General features: G+C 48.2%; 1 protein-coding gene across 4 annotated transcripts in view; it reads left to right on the plus strand.

Annotated features, from left to right (window-relative positions):
* GJC2 (gap junction protein gamma 2) overlaps nucleotides 1–17091 on the plus strand; it is a 33531-nt gene extending 16440 nt beyond the window's left edge. For 2 of the 4 annotated variants that reach the window (XM_061474418.1, XM_061474419.1), the window contains one exon: nucleotides 15588–17091. In XM_061474418.1, coding sequence (XP_061330402.1) covers nucleotides 15608–16855 — 1248 coding nt within the window. In that variant the 5' untranslated portion in view covers nucleotides 15588–15607 and the 3' untranslated portion in view covers nucleotides 16856–17091. Of the gene's footprint in view, nucleotides 1–3272; nucleotides 3370–10990; nucleotides 11222–15587 lie in introns of those variants that run through there. The other 2 variants (XM_061474421.1, XM_061474417.1) reach the window with 2 other exon arrangements.
* Nucleotides 17092–19665: the final 2574 nt, after the last annotated feature.

Here is a 19665-nt window from a genome sequence, read left to right on the forward strand (position 1 = left end):
AGAGCCCCAGCCAAAGGAGAAAACCCACTTGGTCAGCTGAAATTTTGAAACAGGGATGGAGTGAGGGCCTCTGAATGGACAGCAGCAGATCAAAGGCTGTCTGGGATCTGGATCTGCGGTCCTAAAAGTGGTGTGATGTGATATTAGGTGTGCTAGGAGAAGGCCTAATCATTTTTGGAGAGAGCAGCACTGGTAAAAGCAGTGTGGAAGGATGCAAAGCAGAGCCTGGCATCATAGCGTAGCAATGCAATGATGTTTTTTTGAGGGTGTAGGTGGAAGAGACACATCTAAGCAGCAGGCAATGATGTAGTTGGTTGGAGTCAAGTCCCACATGGGACAGGGCAGCAGTGCCATGGGAGAGACCCTCTGTGAAACCTCCTGGGCTTGGTTTGGATATTATCTTCTACCAGGCAAATCTCTTCCCTTGTCATGTCTCAGACGTCCTCCATCACAGGGATGTGTCTGGTACTAGTGATCAGGGCTCATGGTTTGCAGGACTCTTACTGCTCAACAGAAGGCAAAAACTTATTGCCCTTGTGCTGTTGCCTTTGGGAGAAGTGGAAATAGGGTTGTCCTGCTCATTTCTGTCTGGAGTCACCCTAGAGACAGCAGAGAGTTGGCTGAGCAGCACTGATGTGGGCTCCAGAGGGTTGACGTGAAGGCTCCCAGGCTTTGAGCTCAGTATGGGCCCAAAAAGCAGCCAGGGAAAGAAGATGGTGGATGAAGATATGCTTTCAGATGATGCAAGGAATCTCACAGGCTCCATATTAATCATGGCTTAGTGAGTTGTGTTCCACAAGTCAGATGTGGTACTCTGCTCCCCTGGCTCCAGCTCCTTATGGCTGCACACATGGCCCACAGGGCTCTACCTTGTCTGTCTCTGTGCAGACCAATCCATCTTAAAGCAACACTGCAGAATGTTATCTGGGGTTTTGATTCATGTTCCTTAAGTTGTTGCCTCTTAATCTTTCTCAGATGGTGTTGTGGTTTCTTATTTATTTCTGTCTGGAGGCTAAAGGGAGGATGACTTGGAGAGGAAGGGAGGGAAAGAACTGGAAATGGAAAGAGTGAATTTTCAAGAAGAGCCTCCCAGAACTTCATCTTCTTTCTCCAGCTTCTGGTAATGGCCAGGTCACTGCAGCTATTCACTCCAGAAGATTTCCAGGGGCGTTCCGGGAATACTGAAACATGGTGGACTGGGTGCCCAGCCAGTGACCACCACCAGAGCCACAGCAAAGGGGATGAACCTCAGTGGGCTAGCAGCAAACCTAGGTTTGTCCTGATAGCTGCTTGTAGGTCAGAGACTCTGACTTGGCATTTCCAAGGGCTATTTATTGCAAAGTGAAGGAGGAACAGGGCTTTTTTTTTGATTTTGCACCCTCATTCCATGGCATTTCCCATACTTTTTACATCTTTAAATTTAGCAATGTTCCCATTAGCAGAGGATGCTAAACCCGGCAGAGAGCATGGAAGAAATGTGAGCAGAAGACTGGGAGACTGATATAGGGCTTGTTCCATGTCATGGGCGGATTTTAGTATTGTTACAGATTAAACTGTGACTGTAGCATTCTCAGTGTTGCAACTCTAGCCTCACAGTGGTGCTTCATGCATCCCTGCATGGAAACCAGACAGATCCTTTGTATGGGGATGTTTGACCCCTACACAAGCCCTAGTGATGCCAGGGGTACCTGCTCTGACAGTGAGAGCCCAGTGCATCCCAGTGGGTGGTGCAGGGTTTGGTGTGAGCCAGGTAGCATGCCCCTGAGCCACTCACTTCTCTAGCAAAACCTACACCCATGCACCCATGTGCCTGGTGCTCTCTTGGGAAGATATCTACCTTCAGGACCAGTCTGTTGTATCGGCAAAGAGAAAAACCTTATGTGGCTGCCTGCTTGTCTTGGTTGTGGATCAGCCCCAAGCACTGAGGCATCGTTGGCTCAGACCCATGGCCCTGCCCCTCCATGAACTACAGAGAATCCCCTGTGTAACAGGCGTGGAAGGGCTGTCCACCTCTTCCTCCTGCATCTCCCTTCCTTCCCCTTCCGCCTCAACATGCTCATTCATAAAAAAATATCTGTTGGATGGACATGGGGAGAGGAATTAGTGTTGCCGCGTTGTTTCCCGCGTATTGGCCAAGGGAGGTTGTAGGCTCAGAGGGTTTTTATCTTTGTTTTCACAGCTGGATTTGATATTACCCTTTCATCTCTCCAGCTTTTAATTGCTGCTCGCTCCCCAGAGCAGCCCATTGCAAAGCAGCTTATGCATGCATTTTGGAACATAACCTGCTGCTGGCTTCCTGGGGGACAGCTTCCCTGTGCCTGTCCGCTTTGAGACCGATAATCTGCACAGTCCTGTGTGTTCATCAAGGATCAAGAATGTAAGAGATTATGCTCCCCTGCAGCAGTGGCCACAGAGTGGGTCCTGTGGCTGGGATGGCAAAGCTGCAGGGGGGAAGGTGCCATCTCATGGGGGTCCTCTCAGAGCACCTGGCTGCAGCCCATATCTCATGCCTCCTTCCCCCCAACATCACGTGGGGTGAAGGCAACTGGGTAGCAGGGACCAGCTTGATCTGTTCTTTGGTAGGAGGGGAAATGTAACAAGGTTGGGGGGTCTCTGCCTTAGTCCTATGCATGAGGTATGATGGGACTATGCCAAGCCCTCAGGCTCATGGTCCCAACCTAGAGACATCATGGGTTGAGGGGTGCTGTAGGTATTGGTGATGGTGGTTTACAGATTGGTGGTGGTGTAGGGTTTGGTGGAGTTAGCATATGGTGTAATACTCATGTGGGGCTTGGTGGTATTTGGTTTGGTGGTGCTGATGTACAGTTGGGCAGTGCTTGCGTAGGGTTTGGTGGTGGTGGTGGTGTAGGTTTTGGACAGTTGCATGCCCATCACAGCAGACAGGCAGGTGTATGCTCATGCCCAGTGTGGTGAAGGGGATGGAGAAGGTGCTGCCAGCACCACACTACATGCCCAAGGGCTTGGTTCTCTTGGTTGCTGCAGATGTCAGAGTCAACCTTTGTTTTGAGCATCGGCATGGTCTAGGACCAGATGGGACTGGCTCTGTTCCCACCTGGATACCAGCCTGAGGGCATCCTCTCCACCCCAATCTACCTGTAGAGCGAAAGGTGGGATACTGAGTCAGTTCCTCCAGTCCTGTGAGCTCTGGGGACAAAATGACACGTGGTGTCCCTTCTTGGCATCCAGATATGAGGCACGAGCTGCTGACCTCTCCAGTGTCAGCGGGTGGAGGCCCACCTATGTAAACACGTCCAGGAAGGCTCCCATTCCTTTCCCGCCCCGCGCTTGCCTTCGGATCAGACCGGCCAGCCTCTGCTGATGCTCCCGTCCCCAGGGCTCCCGGGGAAGGTATTGTACTGCTCACCCGATACCGGGCACTCCTCTGAGCATTTCTCACTCATCCTCCTCTCTTCTGCACGTAAAAGTGACTATGTAATTATCTCTGGGTGTAATTGCCTAAGCGGTTATCTAAATATTTACTGGTGATACTGGTGTAGTGAAATATCTTGGTGAGCAGAGTGCAGACCTGCCCTGGTCATGCTGGGAACCCGGCCAGAAGGGTAGGAAAGCACTTGTAGTTATAACATTTCCTTTTTTTTCTTTACTTTCTGCTTTGCCTGTTATCAAAGAACAGTTGGCAAGAGCGTGTCCAGCATATTTGTTTCCTTATTTATCATGTTCGAGTCCCTCTCTCTTCCCAGTTAACTATGTTTAAATCTTATTAGTAATGGAAAACTGGGCCATAAAGTCACATCCAAGTGTCTGATATTTTTGCTTTGGTGTTTGGTTTCTTGTCTTCAAGATCTCTCTTTGGGGGACGTTAGATTTTTTTACCATGAGGGGCAGGCTGGTGTCCAGATAGCCAGGGCTGAGCTTAGGAGGATGTTTTAGTGATCTGGGGTGGCAGGTCTGCAGCACAGAGTTTATCTGGGAGAGAGTGGGATGGGTTTATGCAGCGGAGGGAGAGGTTTAGTAGTCATCCGCAGCCCTTTTCTCCATTTGCGTAACACTTGGACCATGGAGTAGCCTCACTGTTACGGCTCTATCTGACCTGGCAAGTCAGAGGCTCCTCCAAAGCCTGAGAGTCCTCCAAAAGACTGAGAAATAGATGCCATGGCAGTGAGTGCTGGGATCTGCAGAGAGGTTTGGTGTCTTAGGCATTCTGGTTCAGATAAGATTTTGTCTTATCTTACAAGTCCTGCTCCCTGAACTTCACCTCAGTCCTGCATGCAGGCCACTTGCTGAGGTGCTGGATTATGATTTAGGAGACGAGCATTATGTTCTTGGTAGAGCAGGATGCAGAGCAGGATTTAGCACCCAGAACAAAGTACCTTAAATCTGCTCACAAGCATAGCAACTCCTCCAAATCACCCCCACATAGTCTTAAACCACACTTTGTTTAAAGCAGTAAGGCATGCATTCTTCCCCAAGAACAGTGTAGGGCAGGTCATGGTGTACGGCCAAGACTGTAGGACAGAGCATCCTGAGAATCAGGTAAAGCATGGACCTGATTTAGATACCTGGGCTGCGTCTTGTGGGTCCTGTTCCTGCACCAATTTGTGGGGCACTTGTTCACTGTAATCTCCTGTCCTTGTTAGAGTTGAGACATGAATCCTCTTAACCTCCACTTTTGTTGGCAAATTACAGATATTTTTGTGGTGGTAAAGAAATTAAGATAACTTTGGATCCAGTTCTCATGCTGGGCTTCTCCCGTACTCAGGGATGAAAGAAACTTCCACTAAATCCGCAATCCAGAGCCTTCTTCCCTATTGCACTGTCATTTGGGAAGGTGGATGTCAGACCAGGATCAAGGCTGAACCTATAGGGCTGAGTCTTTGGCAAATGGGGCCATAGTTTGTGGTGGGTTGCACTGTCCTTTACTACTAGCGGCAAAAGCGCCCTTCAGTCAGAGCCAAGGGCAGTGGCAGGATCTCCCTGAGTTGCTCCAACCCATATAAACCTGGTAGGATTTAAATCCTGGTGCAAGAGTCCACCCTGAGGGTTATGTGCAATGGGGCTGGTTGAACATCACCACCCTGGCCAGGTGTGTACAATTTGTCCCACCTATTGCAGTGGCTGTCCCCATGTCTTAAATGAGGCATGTGATGACAGAGATGACACTATCATTTTTCTCCCTGAAACTGCTGCAAAGAAAGTAAAATAAAGAAAATTCTCAGAGTCAGCAGCTTGCCTGTACGGTTGTGAAATATTTTCCTCAAGAAAAAACAAAACTGTCTGTATTTGCAGGTATTTGCAAGAGGGGTTGGTGAGGAAACCTAAAGGAGGTGCTGAGCATGTCCTGCTTTCTTTGTGTGGATCCCCAGAGGACACAAGTGCTCTACCTTTGCTTTGTGGGGCGTCTGTCTGTACCCTCAAGCTGCGTCTAAGATGTTCATTCCTATACAGAGTTGCTGCCTGCTCCCATGCCCTTCCTCTCACTGACACTATGAATATGGTTTTCACACAGCTGAAAAATAAGGGAAAATGTTCCTCCCGTCCTCCCAGAGTGAGCCAGGGACCTCACCCAGCAGCTCTTGAATGGAGCCCAGAAGCCATGGCTGAGCTCCCAACCTCTCTTCCCACTCCCGTCTCTCCTGCCCCCTTTCCCTGGGGCTCTTCCAAGCTCCCTCCTAATACACCATCACTGTCCATCCACAGGTGTTAGGGAAAAAGGGAAAAAAAGAAAAAGCCCCACACCTTTCTGGACCAGCCAAAAATGTGTCTGCTTGACTTTTTCCAATTGTTCCCGCATCTTTCCCATGCACCCTGACCTTTTTCCTCTGCCCCTGCTCTTATTAATGCACCGCTGGTCAGTGAACTGCAGATGGAGGAGTGGCCGTGTGGGCAACAGGAGGTGATGTGCCGTGAACTTTTGCATGGCCGTTTTTGCCATCAGAGGATGGATTTCCTCTGATTTTCATTGGGTTTTATAGTTAGTACAAGTTCAAGAAGGTCTACAACAAGTCAAGCCTGGCTTGGCTTCACAGGATTGTGCTGCAGCCAGCCATGGCTGGCAATGAGGGCTGGAAAGTTTATTGCTTCCTGTTATGGGAGCTCGGGATGCTGCGATGGGTTTGCAGGGGGGACATGGGTAGCACTAATACCAGCGACAACCCCAGTGGGTGCGGTTGGAGGTGGCCTTTTATTCCCATTGCTTCTCCAGCTACTTCAGGAAAGGGAAGCAAATAGAGAAGGGAATAATTGCTTGATTTGACCTCTGACTATTGAGGTAGATGCTTTCTTTGGAGCAGGAACAGACACAGGGAAAAATGCTATAAAGGGCTTTGCTGAGCCACATCCTCGGGGCTTTCCATGAGTCCCCTCTTCCTACCTTTTGGTGTCAGCCCGTGTTATCTCACCAGCCTGAAAACTTCAGGAGAAAGGTTCCTGTCAGAAAACATGTGTGGTTTTGTAAACACTGAGATTTATCTCAAGAATGTGTCCATCACAGCAAAATGTTCAGCTCGGAAGGGCTGGAATAAACCACGTCTGGTCTCCAGCCCAGGTTTAAAATGCTTCCTCTGTGCTTTTGTACTTGAGAATTGAAATCTTACTGTTATTTAACCATATCAGGGGTTTTTTTTGGTCCTCTTCAAAGTGAAGTGCTTTTATCTTTCCACAGTCGTCAGTCAATGATACCCAAAGGAAACATTTTGCTGTTTTTCAACAGAAATGGTTGTCCCTTCATTCTGCTAACAGCATTGGCTTTTTGCTCCAGTCACAAACCAGTGCAAACCTAGCAGAATTTTTGCTTTCTGACCTATCTTCTGGGCTAACTGAGGCACAACTGTGGGACAGATTTCATGGCAATTCAGAGCCAGAGTTTACATTTTCAAAGTACATGAAGAAAGCAGCTTTCACCTCATTTTCAAACACCCCTACATTATGCAGCCAAAATCCCCACGGGCTTTGGAAAAATGTGTGAGACCAGATTTTATCCATTTGTTCCTTGCAAAAGCCAGAGAACAACCGCAGCACCCTAATCCAGATCAGAACCTTCTTGAGTTCATCCAACAAGAAGAGCTGGATGCAGAAAAAAATGAACTTGATGATGAATAGGTAGAGACCTTGTTTCTCTGTCATTCAAATGGCAGATTTGCACTGGGGTTGTCATCACCACTGTCCTGAAAAGCCCACACAGAGGTTTGCGATGAAGCAGATTTTAGCAACAGGCACTGGCTCAGCTTTTTCTGCAGCGTGTGAATTGCTGTTTTTTTTTTTTTTTAAGGCAGTAAAGGTTTTGGCTGTGTTCTTATGATGCAAGCCCTGATTAATCCCAAATTTTGGAAAATGCCCAAAGCTCTGGGTGAAACAGGAGGAGGCCATGAAGATGCTGCGAGGGTGAAGCACCTCTACTAAGGAAACAGGCTGAGAGAGCTGGGCTTGTTCAGCCTGGAGAAGGCTCCGGGGAGATCTTAGAGCAGCTTCCAGTGCCTAAAAAGGGGCTGACAAGAAAGCCGGAATGGGTCTTGGCCAGTGTGGTTGAGTGAAGCAGCACAGTGGCCATTCCCACCTGGTCCCTCCTGTCTCTGCAACACAGCTCCTGAATGGGTCCTCCAGACATTCACAGTTGGCCTCGATACCATCAGCCATAAATAGTGTTGCTGGTTCAGATACTGTTTCATGAGGAAATGGGTTGTTTGTGTGGCTGGGAACAGAAGCTATTGCAAGGCATGGTCCTTCCACCCACAAACCCAAGTCCTATCCCAGTACATTGCTGAAAGGTGCTGGCCTGTCCCAGAGCACCTTAGTACACAAGACATGGCTCTGTGTCCCAGTAGAACTCCCAAGCCCAGCCAGCACATCACCAGGGCAATGACACAGCTTGGGTCCCTGGGCTGCTGAAGGCTCTGGAGACTCCAGGCATGACATTGCTTCCTGGGTCTTGTTTTGAAAAGCAGACTTGCCATTTGAACAAAGATGTGTGTCTTAATTTCATTTAGTTTTCAAACTGATTGAATTAAATATGAAAGGTGAAAATCAGAGAAGAAAATTAACTGCTGGTGCAATACAGTACAAAGCTTTATAGATCTGTGTTCACAGTGGATAACTATGGGTGCTACTCATCACTGACATAGCAAGGAGACATTATACCAGTTCTCATTATCACTAGTGACAGCACTTATTTACTCTAGTAGAACATCTAAGAGAGGTATAGATCACTAATCCAAAACACAAGTCGTGACTGGGTGGAGAGGTGACTTGGAGACATGACTCCCAGCAGCAGCCAGAATCATACAAGGCTTCAGCATATCAATTCCCCCTCTGTCTCTGCCATCTTTTATTCCCTTTTCTCAATGCTAAGCAGTAAATGGAGGACATGGGTAGGTCAGGAGTGAAAAGGTTCATATTACTGTTTTAGAAAAGCTCTATTTGCACTCCAGGGTCTTCCTTGGGAGCAAGAAAACAGAAACTGTGTGCATGATCCTGCCATCCTCTGTTATTACCCATGCAACAAAGGTTCTAGCATTCACACAAGCCGTCTGGACAGTGAAAACCCATCTAAAGCATGCAGGAGAAAATGCATAGGTTGGGCTCTATCTACCCTTCTGGATTCCTTCCCTGGGCGATGGTTTGACCCATGGGTGATGGTTTGCTGATGGGAACCACTCAATCCGACAATGTGCAATGGCCAGACCTGCTGTGCAGGAGGCTGGAGCAGGAGCAGATGTTGCTTGGCTTGCCTGGAGCACACATGCCCCCAGAAAACTTCCACCAGACCAGATTGCTGTGTTTATAAATAACCCACGCAGTTAGAAAGCAAAGGGCCTGGAAACACTGCATGACCGGGACAGGGACCATGCTGAGCTGCCTTTTATCTCTAAGTTGCTGCCCACAATCCTGCAGAGCCTGGAAGTTGTTCTCAGCTAGTTATTTTTAAGTAACTAATATTACTTCTCTGCAGCTCCATCCTGCGCCAGCTGCAGCGGGTGGAAGTTTCACCACACTTCTTCAATGGGAATGAAACCTCGGTGTCCATCCCTCAGGTCTGATGGATCTCATAGGTCTTGTCTTTAAGAAGCATATGGTGTGACATGTGCTGAAGATATGGGGTCCCGGCCTGAGGGGGTGCACACCCAAGAACTACCTAGTGGCCCCTGTGGAGGTGACCGCAGGGTGACCCACTGCAGACTTGAAGACCCATGTGGGCAAGGAGGTCACTGCCCTGGCATGCTGGAGGCCAGACCTAACCCCAGAACATGCAGGGGTAATGTGGCTTCAGCTTGCTGCATGTTTGCTTCCCCTCAGAAGGGTGCCAATGGGAAATCTCTATGGAGGCTTAAGAGAAATCTCCTCCAGACCTGGTGCTCTCATCTGAAACCAACTCCCTCCCTCCCTCTGTTCTTTGAGAGTGCAAGCTTTGTTGGTGTGCTGTGGGCTTAAGTTGATGCATGCAGCAAGGATTGTGGTAATTTAGCTTCCTTAGAAGCTTAATCCTCTGAAATAAACCTGATTTCCCTAGTGTGACATATATCCCCAAGGGTGTGTTCATCCCTACACCTAACTCAGCTGATGCGGCTTTTCCACTTCCCTATCACAGATGTGTACTTCCAAACAGTGAATTAACTTATCACTGTGTGTAAGTATATAGTTTGTAACTTAAAACCTTGAGGAAAATGACTGTACTATTTCCAGAAATGCCAGCCCCCTGGGAGACTCCATTAGATGTCACGGAATTCTGTTACCCAGACAAGCTCTGGCATCAGCAGAGGCTCACACACTCCTTGGCTCTTGCAGAGCAGCTTTCTGCAGTATAGCTGAAGTGTTAACCAGCATGCAGCAGTGCAGGAGCTGCTGTTGCTTGCAAGAGCACTGATGTGAGATGCTTCAGTGAGCAGGAATTGCCCCTCCGTTGCCCTTTGGGGTCCTTAGGAAAACAGAGGTCTGACAGCGGGGTGAATATCCTGCTTTGTCAGGACCAGGGATGAAAGCTCACAGTGAACCATATGGTTTCAAAGGACCCCCTTGATCAAAATGTAATGAGGGTAGTGAGGCTCTGGGCACAACTGTCCCAGAGAAGCTGTGGCTGCCCCATCCCTGGCAGTGTTCAAGGCCAGGTTGGATGGGGCTTGGAGCAGCCTGGTCTAGTGGAAAGTGTCCCTGCCTGTGGCAGGGGATTGGAATTGGATGGTCTTTAAGGTCCCTTCCAACCCAAACCATGCTTTGATTCCATCTTCCCATGCTGATTCCATCTTCCCATGCTTTCTCCCCTCAAAGGTTAAGTCTGATCCTTTTCATGACTTCTTGGCTGCTGTTGCTTCCTTCTCCTCCTCACTGTCTCTCGGAGAGACTCTGCCTCAACTCTCCATTTTCATCTCAGCAGATACCTGGAGCCCTGATTTCACTGGGCTGGCAATGCCAAGGCTTCCAAGGGTGGAGCAGGAATGAGAAGGCGATTCTTGGCCCATCACAATGGAGGTTTCCTTCTCTACTTGCCTTAGGCTTCATGCACATTCCCATACTTGTTATTTCTTCTTGCTTCTCAAAGAAGCCAAAGAGTCTCCCTGTGTGCTCAAAAACCTTTCCCCATCCTTCATCTGCTCTCTGCTCCCATGCACCAGCTTGGAGGGAGGTGCACCACCTCTTTCAGAGAAAGCTGCAGCAAAGAAGGAGCTTCAGAGCAGTTTTCCTCACCAGTGAGCCTTGCCTCTTTCTGTATTTTTCCCCAGCAACCAAGGAACTTTTGCCAAAATGTGTTTTCCACATGTTCCCTATTAGTCATGCTCTCTGTCTTACAAATCTGTTACCAGTGCCACTAGCTGATGCTATTAATTTACTTCCACCCAGCTTAAGAGCTCAGCAGCAAAATTCCAGGCAGTGTTCCTAAAACCAGACCTGGTGACTTGTTTGGATTTAAAACCAGTGCCCCATTCTTCCTGGATATATATATATTTCTATTTACATATAACACCTTCTCTCCTTCTCCCATGGCTTGGCGAGGGAAAGGGGGGCCAGTAGTGGCAGCGGGACAGGCTGTATGGGTGCAGGCAGCTGGGGCAGGACCTCGGCGGTGGGTGCCTGGCCGCTGCAGAGGCGGAGTTTGACGGCACGTCAAATACTTCCCTTGAGCTCCGGTTTCCAACCGCTGGAGCATGGCTGGACCGAGGCAGCAGGAGTTTATCTAGGGCAAGGCGGAGGGCTGGCAGCACAGGAATGCCGGCGCAGGAGGGAAAGCCACCACGGGAAGCACCATGTCTCTGTAAGTCGGGTTTCTACCATTGTTTTCCCTGAAATTTAAGCACGGGTGTGGGAATTGCTCAGAAACGAAAGACATCCAGCTAGCACAGATGTTTTTCTCTGTTTATTCTGTTCCTTCTTCTGCTTCTGTTAGACTCAGATTTTAACGTTTTACCAGTTCCAACAGTTATGGCTGTGATTGCGCAGAGGGATCAGTGGGTTTTGGGAAGTAACCATGATGAGAATGTGGCGCCAACAGCTCATTCCAGCACCTGGCTACAGAGTTTTCAGTACTTTAAGTGTTACTGGTGGGTTGAATGGTCCAAGTCCTCCTTTGTAGCTGTTTTAAAGTGAAACTTGTACCCCTTGTGTGTTTCACACACTGCATGTCAGCTAGACTGGAGGTGACGTGTGAAGATAGAGGACTGAATGAATGGATTTCAAAGCCAGAGGGATGGTGGGTCCTCTCATGCAATCTCTCTGGCAGATAATTTAGCTACATAAACCACTTAATCTAATCCACCTACCTGCTCTAGACCCACACAGGGATTTTTCCCCAGGGTGCTGGACTGTGAAACTTTCCTACTACATGGAGGAATTAGGTCTCAAGCACATGGAAGATGCAAAAATCCATTTTTTGTGCTTTGATAGTTGAGGAGATGAGGTATATAATCTTTCCCTAGCACCATCCTATTCATCAGCAAAAGCAATGTGAACAAATCCTTCCTTGGAAGCTTGGTTGCCTTATAATTGTTTCCAAAATATAATAAACTTCCCCCAAGCAATTAATGGCACTGAAATCTCATAGTAGTCTTTCTAGATAGTAAGTTGCAAAAAAGCACTTCAAGTTTAACTGAAGTGGTTGCAGGAGGGGTTTTTAACTCGTTTCCTTTAGTTCTTGCTTTCAAATACGGTGCCAGGAGAGTGGGTGGACACATGAGAGCATAACATCAAGGTGTGATCATACACAAAGACAACAGTGGGCTCCTAAGGGCATAGAAACAGCTTGAGGCTGTTTCCTGCAGATGTTCCTGCAGATCCAGATGTGCATAGAGGGCTGAGCTGCAAGGTCAGTGTCAGGACCAACAGCTCGGGCTGGGAGCTGGTAACAAGAGGTGGTCTTCTCAAAGCAACTGTCTACCAGTTCTGCGTTTTTCTTTCAATTTCTTCCTTTTCCTTGACTCAGGAGGTTTGTGAGTGTTTTGAACCAATGCTATTGGGTGCCCCTTTCTAAAATGTGGGTGCTTTGCTGACAGTCCTGACTATTCTCAGATCAAAACTTGAATATTTACTTCAAAAGCCCTCATTACCTTGGTTAGACTACCCCTGCTCCAGCAAATAGCTGTTGGGAGGTGAGCCTGAGCTTTGGGAATTGTGTCATAGAATCATGGAATAGTCAGAGTTGGAAAGGACCTTAAGATCATCTAGTTACAACCCCCCTGTGTCCTTAAGTAACACTTGCAAAACGGTGAATTAACCTTGATGCAAACCTCACAAACTAGGTGAGCACTGAAATTATAGAGGAACTGCTCTACAGGACATTTGAAGCTTGCGTTTTAGAACAACATGGGGTTTGCAGCTAGCTGGGGCTGCAGATGGGAGCTGGTGTGTGGCCAGCCAATCTGGGGCCAGTGTGTGCTCAACCCAAGCCCCAACCCTGCCTCAGCTGGACCCGGATGCTCCACAGACAGATGCACCATGCCCCACAGTGGGCCATAGCTGCACTCAGTGGGGTCTTCCCTTCCCAGCCCCCTGTCAGCTGCAGCTTGGCCGAGTGCCCAGATTAATCCTGCAAATCATTTAACGCCCCATATCTGCCCCATTTGCCCATATCTGAATGGGGAAGCCAATCAGAGGAAGGATTAAACACTTTAGAGTGTATCCACTTTAAAGAAGCAAAAAAGGCACTTTGAGGAGATGCTTTCCCATCTCACCCCTGAGTAACCTCAATTTCCTCAATAAAGAATAGCTCTGTGGGGATTGCTTTCCACATTTTTCTGCAGTAGCTGAGTTGCCCTATCTGCAGCAGTGCTTCTGTGCTGACCATTGGGTCCAAGGCATCACTTTTGGTGCAGGTGATAGGGTTTCTGGTCCCAGCAACTTTGAGGGCTGTTGTTCTTCAGGGTAAGTTGAGGGCAGAGAGGAGAACTTCCCCACCTCTTCTTCTGGCCTATTACAGCCTGTTATTACAGCTTCTTACAGCTGTTATTACCCAGCCTGGAGTGAGCTGTTTCTTTGCTCCCTGCCTCAGTTTCTCCAGCTACAGGACAAGAATAACACCATCTGCAGAGCACTCCCACAGTCTCATTCTGGCATGTGAAGACTTGGGGGTTTGGGTTCGCAGAGGATTTGTTTGATCTAGAAATAGCAAAGTTAGAAAATTCCATCTGCCTGGTCTCGAGAGCCCTTGACAGCAGAAGAATTTCACTGCATCTTGAGCCTTGGGCTGCACTGCTACCTCCCGGGGCAGCACGAAGGCAAGCACTGAGCAAACCAGGGCTGTTTGGCTCCTGTCCTGGGAAGCAGCGTGAGCAAAACCGCATTCCAGAAAGGCTTGATATGGAGAACAGAGCAAGGCACATTTCCCCTTCTTGCTCCTGCATGGGGCTGTGCCCATGGCTGATGCTGGTGGCTGCTCCCGCCCTGCACCTGGTGTGGCTGATGAGCTTAAAACCCAGCTTGTGCCATGGAGATCCTAGGGCTTAATTTTGTGTCTCCGTATAAAAGAGATGCAAAACCAGGTTAGGACCAGGCTTGTACCTCATTTTACCTCCACTGAGCCATGCTTACCAGCATAGAGGGGTAGGTTTGAAGTCCATACTCTTTCAATATATGGACAACAGTTCCTTCCTCTTCCTCTTCGTGTTTGTGGAGCACTGCAGGGGAGTAGCTTGTGCTGAGCCATAACACACCATTGCCATGTGCTATCCCGTGCTAACTTGCTCTTGTCCATGCTCATGTTCTTGGTTCCTACATCTGCCACCAACATATACACTCTTTGCAGTTCTCGGTGCAGTGGTAGGTGTCAGTTCACAGATGGGATAGGGCACACAGATGCCTAATTTACTGCCTGCTATCAAGTACCTGTGTGGAAACAAAGTGGGTAAACTCACTAACAAGGTGGAACATCATTCAGAGGAGGGATGCAGGGGAGCAGAAAGGATGAGCCCATTCCCTGTTGTCCTGGGGTAAGAGCCCCACTGTTCCCTGTCACAGGGCTCTTTGGGTCTGGGTGCTTTCCCTATTGCTCATTGAATCACAGACTGGTTTGGGCTGGAAGGGACCTTAAAGCTCATCCAATTCCACCCCCCTGCCATGGTCAGGGACACCTTCCACTAGAGCAAGTTGCTCCAAGCCTTGTCCAACCTGGCCTTGAACACTGCCAGGGATGGGGCAGCCGCAGCTTCTCTGGGCAACCTGTGCCAGGGCCTCACCAATTTTACAGGCAAGAACTTCCTAATATCTAACCTAAATCTACCCAGCTCCAGGTATCGAGGTATCTGTCAGGGCTGCTGCCAGTCAAGCAGTAAAATTGCCTTCTGCCCTTAATGATGCCTGGTGTTACCCAAGGAGCCCAGGCTGAGGCCCCACTGCATGTTAAGCTACACACAAAATGGTTATTACAAGCTCTTCCTCCACAGCTGTCTCTAGGTCTAATAAATGCATGTTTTTCTCTGAAAATTTTTCAAGATTTATTTTTAAAACAATCTGTATTTGATTAAACATTTGTTTTGTTTTGTTTTATTTTTTTCAAAAGGAACTTAAAAGGGCCATCGGCCTGTAAACATAAATATTCCCATTCTTTTGCTGATTCTTTGCATTTTTCTGGGTTTGCTAATGAAAGATATTTGAGCAGTGGAACTCTGTGTTGTGGACAGCATCCTCTATTCCCATTTTCAGCTCAGGCGCTTGAGCACATGGCATGCAGGCAAGAGATTATCACAAGCTAACCACCTTTTCATTCCTAGGTGGCTTCCATGGTGCCTTGCATTCACTTTTACAGTCACCCAAACCCTTCTTACAGCAACAGCAACATCTTGAAACAGGCAGCAAAGCTGGTAATGGTGAAGATAGTAGGTGCTGTGGCTTGTTGTGTTATTCATCTTTGTTTATCCAGTACCAGCAGGTATCTCTGCCTCTGTTTACAGTCGTGCAGCATGTTCCCACACTGGCCACAGCTCGTTCCCTGATGCTGCACTCTCATGGTCAGCCCCATGTCATGATCCATTGCAGGTTCCAGGGAGATGGGCTACAGCAGCGAAAGGTGCTTCTTTGAGATAAAATTACTTAATCTGTCACAGATGTGCCAGTGTCACAGCCGTATCACTGACTGCAGCACAGATGTTAACTTAACAGCTATGTTATTTATTTCCCCCCTCTTCTTGCAGGTTATAACTGAATAGCCCTTATGACCAACATGAGCTGGAGCTTTCTAACTCGCCTGCTAGAAGAGATTCACAATCACTCCACCTTTGTGGGGAAGGTCTGGCTCACCGTGCTCATCGTCTTCCGCATTGTCCTGACAGCGGTGGGAGGGGAGTCCATCTACTCTGATGAGCAGAGCAAGTTCACCTGTAACACCAAACAACCTGGCTGTGACAATGTCTGTTATGATGCCTTCGCGCCGCTGTCACACGTCAGGTTCTGGGTCTTCCAGATCATCATGATATCCACCCCTTCGGTCATGTACCTGGGCTATGCCATCCACAGGATCGCACGGTCGGCGGAGGAGGAGAAGAAGTTCAAGGGATTCAAGAAGAAGAAGCAGTTTGCTTTGAACTGGCAGGCAGTGCGCAACATGGAGGAGGCGATGGAGGCTGATGAAGATGAGCCCATGATCTCTGATGACACAGCAGAACGTGAGAAAGCCAAAGCCAAGCCCAAGAGCAAAGAGCAGCAAAAGCATGATGGGAGGAGGCGTATCCAAGAAGAAGGACTGATGAAAATCTATGTCTTTCAGCTACTTACCAGAGCTTCATTTGAAGTTTGTTTTTTGATAGGGCAGTATTTACTCTATGGCTTTGAGGTAGAAGCCTATTATGTTTGCAACAGAGTCCCTTGCCCTCACACTGTTGACTGCTTTGTGTCTCGGCCAACAGAGAAGACCATCTTTCTCCTGGTGATGTACGTGGTGAGCTGCCTGTGCTTATTGCTGAACATGTGTGAGATGTTTCACTTGGGGTTTGGGACCATCCGAGATGCCATTCGCAACCGGAAAATCAACAGCTTCAGGCAACCCCCGTACAATTATGCCTACCCAAAGAACATCTCCTGCCCTCCTGAGTACAACCTGGTAGTGAAATCAGAGAAGTCCACCAAGATCCCCAACAGCCTGATGGCTCATGAGCAGAACTTGGCTAACGTTGCTCAGGAGCAGCAGTGCACCAGCCCAGATGAGAACCTCCCGGCAGACTTGTCCACCCTTCACAAACACTTACGAGTGGCCCAGGAGCAGTTAGACATAGCATTTCAGAGCTACAGCAGCACCCAGGGCAACACACAACCTTCTCGAACCAGCAGTCCTGCCTCGGGTGGCACAGTGATAGAGCAGAACAGGGCCAACATCGCTCAAGAGAAACAAGGTGCTAAACCCAAGGCCAGCTTGGAGAAAGGAAGCTCAAGCAGTAAAGATGGAAAGACATCAGTCTGGATATAGCTTTGTCTAAAAAGAGAGAGGGCAGTGTAAGTGGGAGCTTTATTTTGGTTTGTTTCTGTTTTTTGGTTACTGCATTCATTTCACAGGGCACAGGCGCAATTTTTATATGAGAGTTAAGAGAGAAAAGGAGTTTCAGACCAATTTAGTGCTGTCTTCCAGTGTGTTAACAAAAGACATTTCTTCCCTTTTTCCAACACGTTCTCCAGCTGGCAACTTCCAGTGAGCAAACAGCAACCCCCCGACATCTCCTACCCCTTCAGTCACCACTGGAGCCCCCTTCAGAGACTGGACAGCATGTTATAACGGGAAGAGGAGCTGCTGGTGGCTCAGAAGAGAAGTCAGGCCAGCAGCGAGCAGCTCTTCGCCATGCCAAGGCTAGAGTGCTGTAGGTCAGGCAGTGTTTAATTACTAAATATCCTTAATCAAAATTAATTCCTGATCCCTTGATAAGCAAAAAAAAACAACTGACATATTGCATGAACCTTCATGACACACTTACAGCTGATGTCCCACCTGAACTGTTAGATGCTCTAGCAGGCATCGCTGGAAATGAAGGCATGGCTGGATGCTGCAAGCCACAAGCTGGCACCCACATCAAGCTATGGGGCAGAAACACAGTGATTGCCTTACACAGGGAGACCTAAAAGTATAGCACAGCGTGAAAGTTTTTGTCTTTTATTCCTCTGCATCAAAGCAAAAAGCAAAATGACCAAACACTACACAGCAGGAGCAAGCAGTGACATAGCGTCATACCGGTGCCTGTGCAGCACTTGCTACGGATGTGATGGGAATCGTTGCAGTTCCATTGTTTTTAACAAACTGCTGCTTCACATCACCAGAAAGTGCCTTTACGCAACCAGGAAAACAAAACCGTAAAGGGTTTAGACTTCTTGATTTGCTGAATTTTACTAGAGACTGGAAGATCAGTGTTGGCAAATTTGTTTTCCTGTTTAATCGAACCCTTATAAATAGTGGCAGATGGCAGGTCTATGCATGGTGTGTGTATACATGTACGTATATATACAGCCACATATGAACATGTGTGTGTGAATATAGACATAGATATATATATATATATAAAAATGTAATATCAACCCTCTGGTAATTTTACAGCCCTCCACCTCCCCTGGGAAACCCAGCTGGTCCAGGACTATGGCTGCTCACATCCTGGAGCAGCCTTTGGGCTTCTACCTCCCAGCCTCACCTGGGGAACTGGCAGGTTTCACACACTTGGTTGGGGGTCCTTAGCAATGTGATCTGGCTTCAGTGGGGGCAAGACCAGGACAGTAGCAAGAAGTTTTCTCCCTAGTCCATGAGGAGATTTTTTCAGCTTGGCTTGGTTTTAGGGTGGTTTTCATGCATCTACAGAGTCTGGGGGCATGTTAAAATCAAGCTGCTGAGCAACAAGGCTCCTTCTGGTGCCAAGGACATGCTTTTTCAGGGTGGTTTCATCCCATATGTCTTGTACAGCTGCTGGGCTATGGCTTTGTTCCCTTCCAGTAACACAAAATAGAAAGAAAACATCATCACCGTGAGCACGAGGAGCATGTCCTTGTGCTTATTCCTGCCAAATAGTAGAGGCTGAAACCAGTAACTGCCCGATTCTGTCATGTATCAGAGCTGGTCTGACCCCTGAGATGTTCCCAAGATGCCTGTGGCTTGGCAGATGCTCTCACAGCCTCCCAGGATTCCAGTGACTGATTCACCGCCATGGAGAACCCAAACAGGCAAAGCCTCCAAGATCTAACCTAATGCAAAAAAGTAAACCCACAGAACCATCCTTATGCAAGCTGTTCCCTCATGGCTGTGCCAGCCACACAAAGGCTCATGCAGTTCTCCATGCCAGTATTTCTGATCCATTGGATCTTCATGACTTCTCACTGGGTATCTTTCTCATGTCCTTAAGATCAGTCCGTGAAAGTCCTGAGGATGCCTGTTTTGAAGGTGGCTGGGCCCTTTGGCCATTCTGGGGACCAGGCAGAGAACTTGGGAATCGCCTTCAGCTCCTGGGAACCTCAGCTGAGCTGTGCCATGCCATTAGAGTACAGTGCCAGCAGCTAAAAAGTAGGTTTAAAAAGAAAGCAAAGAAACATCCTATGAGATATCCAGCTGAAAATATTTAGTATGGCTTTGCATAACAGTCTGGGGAAGTTTCAGGCTTGTTCCTGGTCCTGCTGAAGGCATAAAATGCCTGGAGTACTGCCTGCTCCAGCTGCTACAGATCTTCTCCCTGAAAATGGAAAACTGCATCCATGAAGAGGACCAATGCATCCCCCCAGCATCAACAGTCAGTAGTAATACACATCCACTGCATGCAAGGATGGCCCATCTTGCCATGAAATTTGCATGAAAGGCTCAGAAAGCCCACACCACAGTGGTGGGGAGACAAACATATCCAACTATGCTGTTTGTCCTTGTTCTTTGTTTGGGAATGTGTGCTCCTTCTGGGCTGGGGCTGTGCTGCACTGTGCAGGAGAGGCTGTTTGCTGATGGTGCTGCTGTCATAAAGACAAATATATGCAGGTCCACAGACCAGGGCTGCTGGGGAGGAGAGAAGAGGTGCTGCTGGGTAGAAATTTGTTCCTTAATAATTACAGCTGTCCAGCGCACAAAGCTTGTCCTCCACATCAATGTGACTTCTTTTACTGCCAGCTGTGTGTCCCATAGGAAACAGTGTGTATTTAAAGTCCTTATCTCAAGGGAAAGATGGAAACTCTGAAGAGAGTGATGGCTGGATGCTGCCTGGGTTTTTCAGATTCCTTCCCAATAAGCAGCAGTATCACAGCCCGAGATAAACTTGTCCTTCCCAT

Source organism: Pezoporus flaviventris, unplaced genomic scaffold (assembly GCF_033815535.1).
Source record: "Pezoporus flaviventris isolate CSIRO_AGI_PZ_B2104156 unplaced genomic scaffold, CSIRO_AGI_Pfla_v1 ptg000079l, whole genome shotgun sequence".
NCBI lineage: Eukaryota > Metazoa > Chordata > Aves > Psittaciformes > Psittacidae > Pezoporus > Pezoporus flaviventris.